General features: G+C 32.1%; 2 protein-coding genes across 5 annotated transcripts; one reads left to right on the top strand and one right to left on the bottom strand.

Moving 5' to 3' along the window:
* Window positions 1–246: 246 nt before the first annotated feature.
* Window positions 247–3,014, top strand: LOC136227649 (uncharacterized). The gene is made up of 4 exons (XM_066016369.1): window positions 247–633; window positions 1,571–1,681; window positions 2,588–2,668; window positions 2,756–3,014. The coding sequence occupies exons 1-4, from the start codon at window positions 448–450 to the stop codon at window positions 2,816–2,818; spliced, it is 441 nt and encodes a 146-aa protein (XP_065872441.1). The 5' UTR covers window positions 247–447; the 3' UTR covers window positions 2,819–3,014.
* On the bottom strand, window positions 2,649–16,154 carry LOC136227648 (protein GLUTELIN PRECURSOR ACCUMULATION 3). Of its 4 annotated transcripts, none has more exons than XM_066016365.1 (16): window positions 15,857–16,154; window positions 15,678–15,775; window positions 14,548–14,686; window positions 14,441–14,469; window positions 14,065–14,161; window positions 13,921–13,976; window positions 13,720–13,827; window positions 13,123–13,179; window positions 12,450–12,541; window positions 10,424–10,508; window positions 9,141–9,293; window positions 7,974–8,118; window positions 5,807–5,966; window positions 5,605–5,717; window positions 3,777–3,879; window positions 2,649–3,356 (listed from the first exon to the last, which is right to left on the bottom strand). In XM_066016365.1, exons 1-16 carry the CDS (start codon window positions 15,949–15,951, stop codon window positions 3,297–3,299), a joined length of 1,590 nt encoding a protein of 529 aa, XP_065872437.1. In that variant the 5' UTR covers window positions 15,952–16,154; the 3' UTR covers window positions 2,649–3,296. The 4 variants fall into 4 exon arrangements, with proteins under 4 accessions (XP_065872437.1, XP_065872438.1, XP_065872439.1 ...); XM_066016366.1 differs by having other exon boundaries at window positions 3,777–3,867; window positions 15,857–16,153; XM_066016367.1 differs by having other exon boundaries at window positions 5,807–5,971; window positions 8,018–8,118; window positions 15,857–16,152.
* Between the last annotated feature and the right edge of the window lie 425 nt (window positions 16,155–16,579).

Here is a 16,579-nt window from a genome sequence, read left to right as displayed (position 1 = left end):
GATGATATCACTTTGTATGAAGTAAATACCATAAATTTACTTTTTGATATACACTTAAGCTATATATAGAAATCAATTTAATTTGTGCATTTATGTCCTTAATATACATGCTAGGTCTTTATTTGTATTCATTAGGTAGCATCATTATTCCTAAGGAGAGAGTAACATCTTTCAATGGTTGTTTAAATACTATATTTCCTTCCTATTGCCTCGTCTAACCATTATTTTACTTTTGAAATAGATCCATGACTGTCCATTGAAACAGAGGCATGTTTATTGAGGATTTTGAGTAGGAAATAATATATCTTCCCTTCCCTTGCCTTGCTTCCTATAGAATGAATTCCAAAGAAAGCAATAGTTGTATTGAGAGCCAATTTTGAAGCAAAAGCAAAAACCAGACATACACATATAATAGGAGTAGAACTTGTACAAACCCAAGAAAAGAAAATGAGAAATATTGGTAAATTGTCAATGGAAGAAAAGGAAGAAAAAGAAGAAGAAGAAGAAGAGATATCGAGATATGAAGCTAGAGAAGAAGAGATTCAAAGAAAGAAAAGTGAGGTTACACACAAACTTGAACTTCAACTAACCCGTGCTCAAGAAGCAACAAGACGCTTGACTCACATTTGGGAAGTAAGTCCAACAACCTCTTTTCTTTCTTTTCAATTTCCATTTTTCTTTTTATTTAAAAATAAGAGACTAATTCCTCTATCACTAACACCGTTTAAGAAAGAAAAAAAAGACTGCCTTGACCCTTTAAATGTTTAAAATGGAGAATTCGTTTTGATTTTTCGTGATTAGATTCTTTAGGTGTTTTTTTTTGCTACCTGAACGATGCATAGACCGCTTGGACATCATCTAGACAGCATAGGCAACACCTAAAAGGTTGATCGAAACAAAAAATGTTTTTTTTGTTTGCTTTTTTTTTATAAAATTTTATTTATTTTTTACTTTATTATAATTCATATTTTCTAACATTTTTACATAATTGTTGGTGAATTGTGTTTTTACTTATTTTCATGATATAGTTTAAGACTTTAAAAGCATTAATTTATATTAAAAAAAATTTAAAAGCATTGTTTACTAATTTTTAATTAAATTATCAACATTATTTTTACTCGGTTGTTTCATTAATATTTTGAATGAACTTCTTTTTTCTATACATATGCTTGTAAAGCAAACGCACTTTTCTAAGTTTAACTTTTTTTTTTTAACAAAAGGTTTTGTTTACAAATATATTATTATATGTTATAAATATACCTATTTTGTTTATATTAAATTGTATAATACATATTTTAATTATATGTATATAATAATTTGTTTATTAATAAATTCAAACTAATCCTAAATTAATCATCGAGTTCTCGACACAACTAACGTCTAGCGTTCTAAATTAAAAACATTTTTATCATTTAAGATTTTTTATTTTTTTGGGGGTCAATAAAAGTTTAAGCATATTATAGAATTAATTGGCATAAAGTTGTAGTGAAAATTTTCGTAATTCATAAAGAATATACATGGATTTGAAAGCAAGCAAGAATTATGTTAATTTGAATGTTCCGTAAGCAAGGAGCTTGAAGTGCTGGGGGATCCAATGAGGAAGGAAGTAGCAACTTTACGTAAGAGGGTTGACATCACCAATCGGGAGCTTAAGACATTAGGCCAGATTTGTCACAAGAAGGTGCCTGCACTTTCTAACTCATTTTATTGCTCACTTTCTCCATCTCATTTTAAACTAATTTCATACCAAAATAATCATAATCCTTTAACTAGGGGAGTACCAAACCAAAAACCGAACAAACTGAATTCTACTTCGATTTTCATTTTCCTAGGCAATTCAATTTTTGGTTCAGCTTTTCCTTTGAAAAAACAAAATAGAAAAAACAGGTTTCATAAAATTAAAATACTGCCAAAACAATAAGTATTGTGGTGAACTCTTAAAGGAAAGATGGGAATTGGCTGATAACAAATGCATATTATTATGGATATAAATATAATGTAGTATCAATATTTGATAGTATATTTAAAATTGAATAAATTAAATGTATTTTTATAAATGTCGGACTGTAAAATTTGAAGGAACAATTTTTAAAAATATTGTATTTATTCGCAAAAGTAATTCAGTTCGGGTTTATTCCAAAAATACTGGAAATTTCGGTTCGGGTTTCAATCCAAACCACTCCATGCTCATCCCTAACTACAAGTCAAGTTGACTGAGAGCATCTCCAACCCTCCCCATATGGAGGGTTAGAAATGAGGAATTGGGGAGAGTTGGCAGTCCAACCCTCCCCATTGTCTTCCCAAATTTTAGGGAAGAAATCAATTCTTCCCTACAATTAGGGAAGAATTTATGTTTCCCCAAATTAATGGGGAATAAATAAAATAACAATGTGATAAATTAGAGATACAAAGTAGTTAAAATAGAATAAAGTATGGAATATAATTTATAGGGAAGAAATTATATAAATGGGTTGGAGAAAAAATAGGGATTGGGGATAGAAATATAGAGAATCGGGGATAGGGAAGGTAAAATGAAAATTTTGCATTGGAGATGCTCTGACCGTTGTATGGGTTTATTTTGCAACAGGAGAAAGAATATAAAGAAGCTCTGGAAGCATTCACCGAAAAGAACAAAGAGAAAGCTCAGCTAGTTAGCACATTAATGGAGGTATATAAATTATAATCAATCATCTAGTAAAGTAAAAAGTAAATTTTTAAATAATATCCTTTCAATGTTTTCCTTGTTTCTTACCAGCTGCTCAAAGAAAGTGAAAGAGTAAGGATGACCAAACTGGAGGAACTCAGCAACAATCTCTAATCTAGACCCTCAATTGTCTTATTCTTTTATCCTGCTTTAACACTTTTGCCCAATAATTTGTGTTTTAGATTCAATAAACCTCTACAAAAAATCCCATACCTGTTGAATAAGAAATACAAATTCTTCACCATGTACTAGTTACTATAGTAAAGATTCTGAAATCCATAAAGGAAACTGAAACACAAGTCTTAACTCGTTTTTTTACTAAAGGTCTAAACTCAGCTCGCAATTCTTTCTATCATATAGAGAACACTCAACATATCTTAGGACATCTTGCCTTGCATGGTAAACGATCAACCAATAACAGCCAATATGAAAATCATTTAACATACTCTTATCAGCACAAGCTCAAGTCGCATCCAGAACAGTTGGGATTTGGGAATGGTTTCAATTGATCATATCTTATGCCAGATAGGAAAAATGATACAAACCCAGATAGTGATTTTCTCGCATGGAAGAACACCAGTCCAGTTGTTCCTCAAGCCGATGAAAGTTGTCTATACTCAGTCAGCAGCTTTGGTACATCATCCAGTCGCAACTGAAATTTATCAAAGTCGAAAATTAATGATTTTAAAATTTCCAGCTGAAAAAGAGAAGCACAAAGGTGAAAAATCTAGGAAATAGATGGCTTACCTCTGTTCAGAAATAAAAAGAACTAAAGCAATCATAAAATTTTCTGATTTACACTAGCATGTGATTGTTAGGACATAATCATTTATAGTAGTTGTACTACTGTATCTCAATATTAGAACAAATATAGGTGCATTTAAGGATCCAGAAAAATTACAAGCAGGTGAGATTAGTAGTCCATTTTCTGGAATAAAAGTTTCTTGAAGAAGATTCAGACGATTGTCACCAAAAATCACCATAATAGTTGTAAGATATGTTCAAATATTTTTCATAAATTAATAAAATCAACTAAAAAGAAAAATGTAAACAAGTTGCACATGGCTCATACCTGAGAAGCATTTTTTATGTGATAAAACTTGTAAGTATATTTCCCAGGAAATCCTGACTCCATAAAGTGCGCATCAGCTCCATTTTTTTCTCTGTCACAAAAACTAGTATAGGAATGATACTAACAATAGAAAGAATTAATTGGTACACGTACATCTTAGAATGAACAACTCAAATGAACTCACAATATGGATTTCATCTAAACAGAAGATAAAGTAATTCTTGAACCAATTTCTTTTCAAGTTTGGGAAGGGAATAAATATCAAAATTCCCAAAATTCTCTTGATTTCCACAACTTCATGGTCATCGGACTAGTATATGATTCAGTACTAGTCTTAACTAACTTACAGTTTAAGCCCTAAGCATCAAAAACTAAAACTAGGCTAATTAATCCCAACCCAAGATAATCTCACCATCGTAAACACAAGATTTGGTTGAACTGATCTCACACCAACTGATTAAGACGCTTCCCTAGAAGTTACACTGTTGTCCTGAATATTGATTAAGTTCCAATTCCTTGGATAAAAAGAAAAGGATTAACAAATTTTCCACCACACCAAGTATCAATAAGAAGGTTCTTTATATGTTTCCCCTTCAGATTATAATCCTCTGAAACTTTATACTGATGACGAGAAACAGAAGATATTAGATAGCTTTCATAGCAAACATGATAGAGAACCATGAATTATGTTTGTTTTTTCATCTGCCTTACAAAACAAACAGCGCAAGCACCAAATAAGTTCACCAGATAAAGTGATGAAAATGATGATTGCATCAATGATTATCTCTTGAGTCTTTTTAGCAATGCTAGCCAATATCCTAAGATATGTTTTTCAGAACAAAAAATGTAAAATTAATAACAATTTGGCATTCAGAAAATTTTGCAAAATTCCTTTTAAATGATATAGTACTTGAATGTATCAATCAACTTTTCACTATATTAATTTTGTTTTTGATGTAAAATTAGTAACAAATTGACATTATTATAGAGCATGATGATGCAGAGCAACATGTATTTTTGCCTTACAGGCTTCAATTTAAATTAAAATATGAAATCTTTATATTGTTAGTCTAACCAAACCTAAAATAAATAATAAGTTAATTTTTCTATTAGTAAAAGAAAAGTACTAATTATTCAGAGGTCCTTCCCTAGATAGACTTGCATTAGGATTAGGAATTGGGCTACTTTGTTTGGTGGAGCATGAACACCATTCACCACCTCTAACAGATCCAACCTAAAACAGTAATAGGATCCCAAATAATCAAAATGTCCAACAATTTCCTGATATACTAGCATCTTTTTTATCCGTTTCATATTTTTCATGCACGCTGCTACAGATGGTTAGTCCTACCAAATATAAACTACCCACACAATTTAATATATATCCTATACAAAATAAATTATTTGTTTCCCACTACTGAAGGAAGAACAGTAATATTCAGAAGTCTTTTTAGAGATAAACAAGGATTAGGATTAAAACTTGGGCAACATACTATCCACATCAAGGGGTCACTATCCCAAGTGTAAGATAACAGAATCAGGCAAAAGACGGAAGCAAAATCTTTAACATGTCACAGCTCTTACCATATCCTTTGTTTGTGAATTTACAGAAGTTACTACCCAATCAGTCTTTTAGAGTGGTCAGTATGAGGGTGTTTTACAGAAAATATTTTTAACACCTTTAGGTAAAAAATCCTGTATCATTGCAAACCTGAGTAAAGCATGACATAGCCAAAAGATAACTTTCAACAGCTGGCAACTGAAAGTTTTCTGCTCTTGTTGTGATTAATGTCTTAAGATAAAATAGCAAGTATGAGGTAACCCTTACAAGTGATAACGTGCAATCAGTCGTTGATAGTCACGAACCAAGGGTCCAAGCTCCTTCAATGGTATAGCCTTGGGTGAAGACTTCTTCCAATGATCACGAAGTGCCTGAATTTTCTTTTTTCGCCAGCACAGAGAATGTTGTCAGTGGTATACACAAAAGAGATGGCGTCATTAAGATAACCAGAATTGGAGCATTGCAAAACCTGTTGATTATTAGAAACTGTATCTCCCATAAGTCCTGAAGCAAGTTCGAGAAGTTCTCCATCTTCCAACTCATCAACAATTTGGGGTCTACAACTCTGGAGTGAAACAGAAATTCCAAATCTCTTTTGTAATTCCAACACTGCTGATTCTTCCTGTTGGCTTTCCTAGGAAACAGACGCTGGGTCATTCAAAAATAATTGTGGAAAAACTAAATTTGCATGAGATGGACATAATAAAATAATCAAAGGTTTGAAAACTGATCAAGGACAATTCAGTGTTTAGTATCCATCCAACATAAAAATTTATAATATAGTGGTGCATTTGTGGATGTCATGCAAGTTTCAGAAATTCTAAGGGCACTTGCAATCTTCAAAATTCAACTGAACATAAATTGAGTTAGAAAAGTACAAACATTTCGCAAAACTTCATTCATATCCACAAACTCATATGCTCCATTAAATTATATAGTAAAGTATTTGTTGGAAGATATAAAATCCTATGCAGAAGAATACATTAAGTAAACAAAGGTACTTGCTTCCAATACATGTATGGTATTCTTTGCAAAAATATTTACACTAAAAAGTACGGGTGTTCAAAAAACTAATCAATCCAGTGATCCAAACCAATCCAATCCAATCCAACCCAAAAATAACTAGTTTTCTAATTTATTTATTCTATTGGATTGGTTATAACCAAACCAATATACTATTTCGGTGCAAGCTATGGTTACTTTGTTTTTGACAAAGTAACCATTATTTGTATGTTTTCACCATTCGATTAATTTTATACCTCATCATCCGACGGTGAAAACATACTTTGATTAATTTTATACCTCATCATCAATGGTGAAAACACATAAACTAATGATTACTTTGTCAAAAACAAAGTAACCATAGTCTCTACCTATTATTTCATATGAACTGGTTAATTTAACCAGTTATTAACCGGTTATTAACCAATTCAGACCAAACCCCTAAAAAAGAAAAGGTGAAATTTTGATGGATGGAGAAATGATCCAACAAATAATTCATAAAAAATGAGAAAAATTAAAAAAAGAAAACAGGAAGCGTGAAAAATAGAGAAAACGTTAAAACACGTGAACAGTAGAAGAATGAAAAGAAAACAAAAAAAATATAAAACCGTGAAAAAGGGAAAAATGGAAAAAAAACGTGAAATATAGAAAAACGTGAAAATCTATTCCATCAACTTTATTCATCACCTCCTGTCTTTACAATGTTTCACGGTATTCAAATTGCCGTTGTATGTTTGATCAACAAAAGAAAAAAAATACCACTGCACATAAGCCCCTTTATCCAGGTAAATGCTTGTTTCAACTTTTTAAAGTAAGTGAACATCTGTAAATAAAATTAGAATCAAATTCTTATTCTAAGAACAAAAATAAATTCTAATTTCAACAGATATGTTTTAGATTCCTGGTAAAATATATAAAATTAATAAATTATGAATATGAATATGAATACATTTGGGTCTTGCAAAAATCCACAAAAATAAATTCTAATTTCAACAGATATGTTTTAGATTCCTGGTAAAATATATAAAATTAATAAATTATGAATATATAAAATTAATAAATTTAACTTTTAACGTTTAAAATAGTACAATTTTACACGTAAGGTTGACAAGTTAGGTCAATTTCAAGATACACTACAATTTTCTCTGCTGTCATAGATCTTGTTATCTCCTTTTTTTCACATTTTTATTTTTTTTCATTTTTCATGTTTTTCCGTTTTGTTACTGTTTTATTGTTTTTTAGGTTTTTTCTTGTTTTTTTTCTTCTAAATTTGATATATCGAAAAAAAAAAAAAATTGTATTTGGTTTGGATTTGAATAAACTTTATTGAATAATTTAATTTAGCTAAAATAATAGAATTGGGTGAGATTAATTCATTGGATTGGTTATTAATAACCAATCAAAACCAATCCAATCCAACTTTATGAAGTATCTATGGATTGGATTGGTTATTTACAACCAACCTATAGATTGCTTCCTTACTTGGATTGGATTGGTTTTTTGATGCAATAACCATTGGATTGACCCATGAACACCCCTATTAAAAAGTATATAAGCCTGTCAAAATATAGACAAAATTTCAGAGTGATTGACATACACGGAGACGACAGTTAGCTCATTGTGCAACTGGTTACCAGTAAGAAATGGTGTTGAGAAACCTGTGAAATTGCCTTGATACCTTAAGTACAGATTGGGTACCATCTTTTGCTGTGCCCGAGTCAGTATTATCAGGAACACTTTTTCTTGGAGATGCAGCCAACCGTTTTGCAATAGGGTCTCCTAATAAAAGGCACGAGTGCAGAAATTCATGGCATGTTAATGACTGCAGAAAAACATCTCCTTGGCTTTTTTGCAATTCCAATGGACAACTTTCGATATCCTCATGGGTTTTCAGTTTCACAAGTTATCAAAGTGTGTTCCAGTAGAAGTCTTCCAGATTTGCATGCCTCAAGATTAGGTTCACAAAGACATTTTTCATTTGGTGTTACTAGTCATAATAGAGCAAGCTTACCTTCACATCAAGACTACTCTTGCGTTCAATCATGTAATTTAAACAAGGGATAATAAGATCCAAATTTGCCCCTATCTTAAAACGTGATTTACAATAATCAAGAATGATACTTTTTGAACAAAACTTAAAATGTTAGCATTTCATTACACAACACAAATTAAAGTCTACCTTTTTAAAATGTTAAAGATGGAATTCATTTTTTCTTAAATATTTAGAATTTTGTTCACTACTTTTTTAGGTATTAAACGTGACAATGTGAATTTTATTGTGCAAACTAATATTTTATACCCTCAACATATCCAACCTGGAGAACAAGACCGTTACTTGGGCCCAAAATTGCTCCAAGTTGGAAAGATTGAGGGAAAATTTGTACCATTTCTAACATTAGGGGTATATCTGCACTTTCCCAAAAACATTGGGGGCAAATTTGGACGTTATCCCTTTAAACAATGAAAAAATGCAATCGACCTCTAAAGGATGAAAAGGAAGCATGATCAATGCCATTAATTCAACCTATTCCCTCAGTTTCTTCAGAAGATTAACATGTAGGAAGAAGGCAGAGTAATATCTTTGTTTTTCCTTTGGTCTACATTACTAGAGTTCACAACTAGTCTAGCATAAATGCTATAGTATTATTAGGACATCATCGGATATTCACAAAAGTTGCAGATACAACTTCATTGATAAGATGATGTAGATGTACTAAGTCAATCCTGTGCAGTGCCATCAAGTAGAAGAGCCAATCACAGCAATCGATGGTATAGATATTGTTAGAAAGAACATATCATACCTTCTGGAACCAACCACCATAGATCACCAAATGTTGATTTCCCATCAAAGCCACCAAACAACAGATATTTTGAACCAATACATGTCATTGAATGGTACGCTCGAGGTGGAGGAGGATCACCATTGGCAGGTAGTCGTTTCCACTGAGCAGACACTTCAAAATTAAGCCCAAAGTTTGGGTAAGAAAAATAGATATGAAGCAGAAAGATATAAATTTTGATGGGTTAATACACATATATGCCATTGTATTTGTCTATTTTGTCACATATGTCCATATATCAAATAAACAGTCAAATATGCCCTCATAATTGTTAACGACTGACAAATATATCCTTATTTGAACGCTTAGCTTATTTTGTATAATTCTGTTAGTCTAGTCATCACACCACTAAGGATATATTTGTCTGTCTAACAATTACGAGGGCGTATTTGGCTATTTATTTGATATAGGTGGGGTGGCAGGTGAAATAGAGGTGATGTGTGGAGGCATTTTTTATGTCATTTGAAAAACATGAGAATATATTTAACTGTTTATTTGATATAGGGGCATATGTGATAACACATACAAATATAATAGCATATATGTGTATTAACCCAATTTTGATCAAGAGAACATTGTGTTGGATGACTATTTGTTTGCAGTTTAACCCGGATTTTGTTTTTATGTAATGTCATGCACCAGCAGCAGCATTCAAGTTGATCATCCAAATGTCATGCTTGGTCTACATATGCTTAATGAAGTCAACTAGTCCATTGAAGATCAATCCAAATGATTTCTTCAAAATTATTTTCTTAATGCAGAAATGGTTTGTTAGGTTGTGAAATGCAAAAGGTAGAATTAATAATGAATTTCCAAATAAGATATATTTCCTAGAGAGAAAGCACCATTATAATTCAAAATATTGCTTCCTGAAGAAATAAGAATCAATCAGAAAGTATGTAAGCAATCATATTCAATAATATGTTGTGCAAGAAAGTGCTTCATTTTTCTAGTAAAAAAAAGGGAAATTAAGAATGGCTACAGAATACTGATTTGATTTTTAGAAACAATACAGTTTGATACTGTCAAACTGCTCTTCTACCTTCTTATTATAATGTATATTGTGGAAACATTTCTTGACATCCCAATAGCTACTAAATTCTAACAAAGATCAGATCACAATATTGATTTTTAACTAAAACAGCTTACAGAAATTAAAAACAAAAACTTACATGCAAGGATGTAATTTCAGAAAACATGTCGAATATATTCACTTACTAATTTGGACTTGGAGAATTACATACCTCGGTCTAAAACAATGCAGTCATTGTAGTAAATGTCATAACGACTCAACCAACCACCAGTCCCATGCCCACCAAAGAGCAAGAGCTGAAAAGAAAGGATTTCAATAGTCAAGTCTATTTATGAAGAAGAAGAATAACATGAGGAGGATTTGCATCACAATAATGAAACTTTACTATCACCAAATTCAGTATTGACGAATTTATGGGCAAACAGCTAAAGTTCTTTTAAGCAAAAAGCAAAACTAGACAATGACTCTAGGAAAACATGTTGAAGCATGAAGCATGTGAGAGTGTTAAGTTTTTACAAAACCAAAAATCTTTCATTTAAAGTTCTGGTTATAGAGATAGGCAGTAGGTTGTCACTCAAATCATATGAACCGTCACTAATTTATCAGAATTTTCCTCAGGCTGGCATAATATGTCCATGCATGCTTTGACTACAAGAATACTTGGGAAATTTAATTCAATGTATTGTATCCCTAACCTTAAGAACTTCAGAGGTTGAACAAGGTCAATAGCTAGAAAAAACATATTAATCCTGATATCCATCAGTTCAATGTATAACCTGCTTTCCCCGGTTAGTCTAACCATATCCTACCAAGTTGAAATCTAACCCAAAGGCTACAGAACCCTAGTGAAAGTTTTATTTAACATGAGTAGTTTCCCAACAGCAAACTGGCACTAAAACTGTATCAGAAAATAGTATTCTAGTGTGTTCTGGTAAGCTAACTCCAGAACATTGAACAGTTTATGGTCTTTAATTGTTTAAAAGAATCTTTAGCAAATTGGATGAAGTTGGGATTGGCTGAGATTTGATGAAACGTCAAATAAGAGGAACAGTTTGCTATAACTTTTTAGCTACTGAAAAAAGTAAATAAATAAAAGGGAGAGAGAGAAAGCTACACTAGGCAATTATTTATAACAAACACAAGCAGAACACTTAGTAGTGCACAGCACAACTGTTGAGAAAATTAAACCACTATGACAATTGCTATACAAGGGTTAGGGATAGTGACATCTTTATGTGGGATTACTAATATGCATTTAGATGTTAAACTCAGACATGATTAAGAATTTTAGAAATTATAATTGCTATAACACTCTAGAATTGGTTTTCAATTGATTGAGGTCTTGAAGTAGAAAGAGTGGCTGAATTCAATAGAATAGCTTGCTGAAATTTATTAATAGCAATTGAAATAAGAATAAATGTACGAGAGAAAGAGAGAGAGAGAGAGAGAGAGAGAGAGAGAGAAAAGAATACCACTAGGAATGTTTGTTTGCAAAAAAAAAAAAAAGAAAAAAATTAAATAGCCCATTCTGAAACTGTTGAGACAATTTATGACTAATACTACAAGGATGATGATGTATTTGACGAATAGAAATATGCACTTAAACGTTAAGCTCAGAAAGCATGAATGAGACTTTAAGAAGTAATGATGGGATTTTAGAATTGGCTGTAAACAATAATTGTTGAAACTGCACCCTGTTTACCAAATACCATATCTCAAGAACAACTGATTGAGTCAACCTACGACCACATAAACCTTGCCTTTCCTAAAAGTCACACCGACAATAAAGCAAACAATGTCAGTAACAAGGTGACAAATTCCAAATCAGGAAAAAATACACCAGTTGTGCAAGTGCAGAAACAAAACCAAAACCAAAAAACAAAAGAAAATCTATTTTTCTTCTGGTTATGGAAATGCATCAATATATAAGGCCATCCAAAATGTGATAATAGTCTTGGAAATATTTTATGATTAGTACAGTCATGACCATAAACATGCATTTGATTGATTGTAGAGAAGGTTAACTTGGAAAACACGTTAAGAAAACCACGTCCAATTAATATAGGTGCTTCATGTTATACGAAGCATTTTAGAAGCCATCTTTCTTCATACTAACTTAACAAACAAGCCCTAGGGCAAGCAAATAGCAACAGAAAGTCTCTGAATTGTTTAATCACAACATTTTTCACATATTATCAGAAAATATAAGACGACCAAGTTTCCAGAAATCTCATTACATAGTGCCCTCCAGATGTTGTAGTATGGCCACAACGAGGAGAAGGAGCTTGACCAGGAAGCTTCAATTGCGTCCATCCAGGTGCTTCATTCTCTTCCTTCCACAAAGAGAAAATGAAAACCACCTTAGTCCAATGTACAATTTACTATCTGCTCTTTCACACACATGCATGCAGAAAAATTCTCAATACATTTGTCTACTGCGGATTCACGTGAAATATTCAAAGAAGACAAATGCACCATTTCATGCAAACCCAATAAATAGTATTAAAAATCCAACAGAGGAAATAATAATGCAAATGAAATATTATCACCAGATCAGTGGTCTCTTATATGGTTTCACCACTACCATGCTGCAGTGTTTAACATTCGAACAGTGGGGAATCATCCTCATTCTCAATAATTTTTAACATTCGAGAGTGAGAATCATCCTCATTCCCAATATTTTCACCCTAGTTGGTCTTCTCACTTTGAACAGTAAACACTTGATCATTATAACTCTAAAATAAGATTGTAATGATATAGGCCATTACAAACTGTAAACGTATTACCATCAAAGTCAAAGCACATTGCACATAAGAGGTAAATAGACAGCACAGCATAATAAGACCCTTTCATTTGATAGATTCTGACATCTTCTATAGGCAAATGATGCTAAAAGAAAAAAGTACAAACCTTCTTCAATAAGACCCTTCAAAGCCCACAAATCACCCATGATTGGCCCACCACCACCTGTTTCATTTAAAAATATAAGGTCCAATTAGTTGTAGTCGCTCAAGGAAACACAGATCATATAATATCTACAACTATAGACTGTAGTAAATGATGAATCATGGATAGAAGGACTACTAAAATAACCAAATTAGATCCTAAATATGAAGTTAACACAAAATTAACCATTAATCTTGTTAGTATTTGAAATAAGTACAAACCAGTCATAGAGATGTACTGTAATTCTCCTGTTTCTAATCTGTGACATCTTGCACAGCCAACTAAGACAGTAAGAGAAAGAAACTATAATTGGCCATAATATGGTGTTTGTTTGTATCAACTCATGTTCACATCAGTTCTCTCTCATATTTGTCTTTTATAACAATTTACCCTTATCAGTATTTGACAGAGAATTAGGTCAAGAAACATTAATCCAGTAAATGCTAGTTTAACTTGGGATGGATCACTATGCTCAAGAAGAAACTTTAAGCATTATGGGAGCTTAAGGAACAATATGAAAAAATTAGGCAAGTAATATGAGCATTTTCTGGGCTATTTCACCTCTTCCACCATAGACAAGCAAACGTTTCTCGACCATGGTTGCTGTGTGGCCACATCTTGGTGGAGGCAGTACCCCAGTAGTTGGCAGCTCAATCCATTCAAGTGACACTATCCAAGGAAATATACCATATGGATGATATTATTTGGATAACAGAAAGGCCCAAGTAGATAGCATTATTATAAAAGTTCATAAAATGGTACTTGTATCCAAGACATAAACATCTGACAACCACTTCTTGCCATCCCATCCACCATACCTACAATGAAATAGTGTTGTCAAAACTAAATTATACAAAAAGTCCAATTCAAGCTACTATATGAACAATTTATACACTTGATACCGACATAACAATTTTGCGGCTTCCAATGGATGACGCTGCAGCAAAATCCCTCGGTGAAGGCAAGTCACCGAAGCTGGTTAGTTCTGACCATTGCCATATATCTGATGCAAACATATACTGAATTAATCCCCATCAGTTTATGAAAATATTGGATGTGAAATACACGAGTGAACTTAATATTATTTTAGAATCCATGGTGCACAGACAGAAATTAACAGAAAAAAAAAAGGATGCCATGCATATAGATGGATGAAGAAAGGATGAAATAGAGAGAAGAAAGGGAACATATTCAATTTCAAAGCACATAATCTTTGATTAGAATAGATATGTGTATACATATCACATATCTAAAGAAGTCCACAAACATATATAGATCTTACCAGTATCCAAAACCCAAAAATCACCCATCCTGCAGATTCAACAGCACTGTCAAAGAATGTTACGGCGATGCATAAAATGAGACACAAAATATGAAATTTATACAAACCTTTTACTACCAAATCGCCCACCAAAGATGAACATGAGACAATCAATTGAAACAGCTACATGAAATGCTCGTGGGCTGGGACCAACTTGTCCATCAGATCCACTTCCACTACATTCTGGCTGAAACCATAGCTTGTTCTCTGAAAGAATATAAAGTATATATTGGAGCATGTGTGCAGTCTGTTTGCAAATTTGAATCAATTCTAGTGTTAATTCTCTAGTTCTCTCTCTCTCTCAAACACAGTCCCAACATGTCATGTGAAAGAAATGGTTTCTGAAAATGTAGTTTTTCTAACACAATCATCTTTATTCTTTCCTACAAATGCACAGAATATAATTACATTTTGATACTATAAAATTGCATGCCTATACGATGACCTTCTATAAGTTCAAGTTGATGATTATTAATCATTCCAGACAATAATTTAGTAAACTCCATTCACCCAAATCAGGTAATGTCATTTTTCTTTTACATTACTGTCTATTTCACAATTGCAGATATCCAATATTGGTTTATTGAAGGGTTTAAGCTGCAGTTAATCACTGTGGTTGTGACTAAAGCTGGCATATATACCCAATCTTTAAAAATTACTAGAGATCAGTCCAAATTATTAATTTACAGAATGATCGTGAACCTGAAGTTCAATATGAATCTTTCTTAACCTTGTACGACAGAAATAGTCTTGATAAATAACAGTTATTTTATTAATTTATTCCAACTTAATAGAAAAATATTTTAATTGCAGCCGTCTGTTCATTCAGAATTGACGCCAGAGCTAATTTTGATGCAAAATACACTGTTTCTTACACACCATCTAATTAAAAAAGTGATAATAATAATAATAAAATTTACTCATAAAAATCTTTTAATGAAATTCTATGTCTGAAAAAATAAGAAACTAAATGGAATGAAAGAGTAGATCAAATTCACATTGATCTGGCACTAAAATCAGCCACAAGTTTTTGTTCAATTATGCAGTTTTAAGCTATACCTAGCCTAGCACAATTAAAACACACTCAAACCACTTAAAGTACTTATATCGCATAGATAATTCCTAGCCTGTAGACTATACAAAATCGAACAGACATAAAAATCGACCAAAATAACGAAAAGGAAGAAATCAAGAGTACCAATATCATAAACGATGATGTCGCTTAAAAACTTTTTGTCGGTGAGGCCACCAAAAACGACGATCTTCGACTTTTCGACGAGAACAGCAGTGTGACCACTGCCAAAAAGGAAAAGTAAAAACAATTAAGAAACGTTATAAAAACGCGAGAAGAAAGAGAGAGGAGTTAAAGACGTTGACCTGCGAGGTTGAGGGAGAGGACCAGTGAAATCAGAGGAAGAAGCTTGAACCCAGTAATGCATTTTTGATATCGCGCTTCGTAATTGACTCTGCATTCTGAGAAAACCAGCTATCTGTTCTTACTTCTCACACCCGATTTTGATAGAGAAAAGGCCTAAGGTCCATCCACCTCTTTTCAATTGGCTTAGTTACACATAATTGCTTAAATTGTTATAATTTACATGAAAACTAACCCAATAGAGGAATTTACATGAAAACTCTTGTTTCATTTTTGTTTCACAATTATGGGGCATTTGGTTTCTGCAGGATAAACCAAAGTTGTGTTTTTAAAGTAATTTCTATATCCGTACATGATTATTAATAAAATAAAATAAAAATTAAAAGTAAAATAAAGAGTGAAATAGAATTCTATGTGGAGGATAGAAAGTTAGTAAGAGAGACCAAAAAAAAATATAAAACCTTGGAGAGAACCCGGGAATGAAATTATAGGAGATAAGAATAACTCCAAAACTAAAAGGATAAACGGAATGATTGAATTAATAAAACAAATATCAATAAAGAGAATGAAACCTCTCCTTTTCCTAAAACAACCAAAACAAAACGACATTTAATATAATCAGTTTTTGAACTTTTATCAATAAAATAAATTAATATTAATTATGCTTTTGTCAAACTACCATTAATGTAAGTCAATTTTTAAGAAAAAGAGCAATGGAAATGAAA

Source organism: Euphorbia lathyris, chromosome 4, assembly GCF_963576675.1.
Source record: "Euphorbia lathyris chromosome 4, ddEupLath1.1, whole genome shotgun sequence".
Classification (NCBI taxonomy): domain Eukaryota; kingdom Viridiplantae; phylum Streptophyta; class Magnoliopsida; order Malpighiales; family Euphorbiaceae; genus Euphorbia; species Euphorbia lathyris.
The sequence above is the reverse complement of the archived record's forward strand: the minus strand, read 5'-3'. Positions and strand labels throughout refer to the sequence as shown.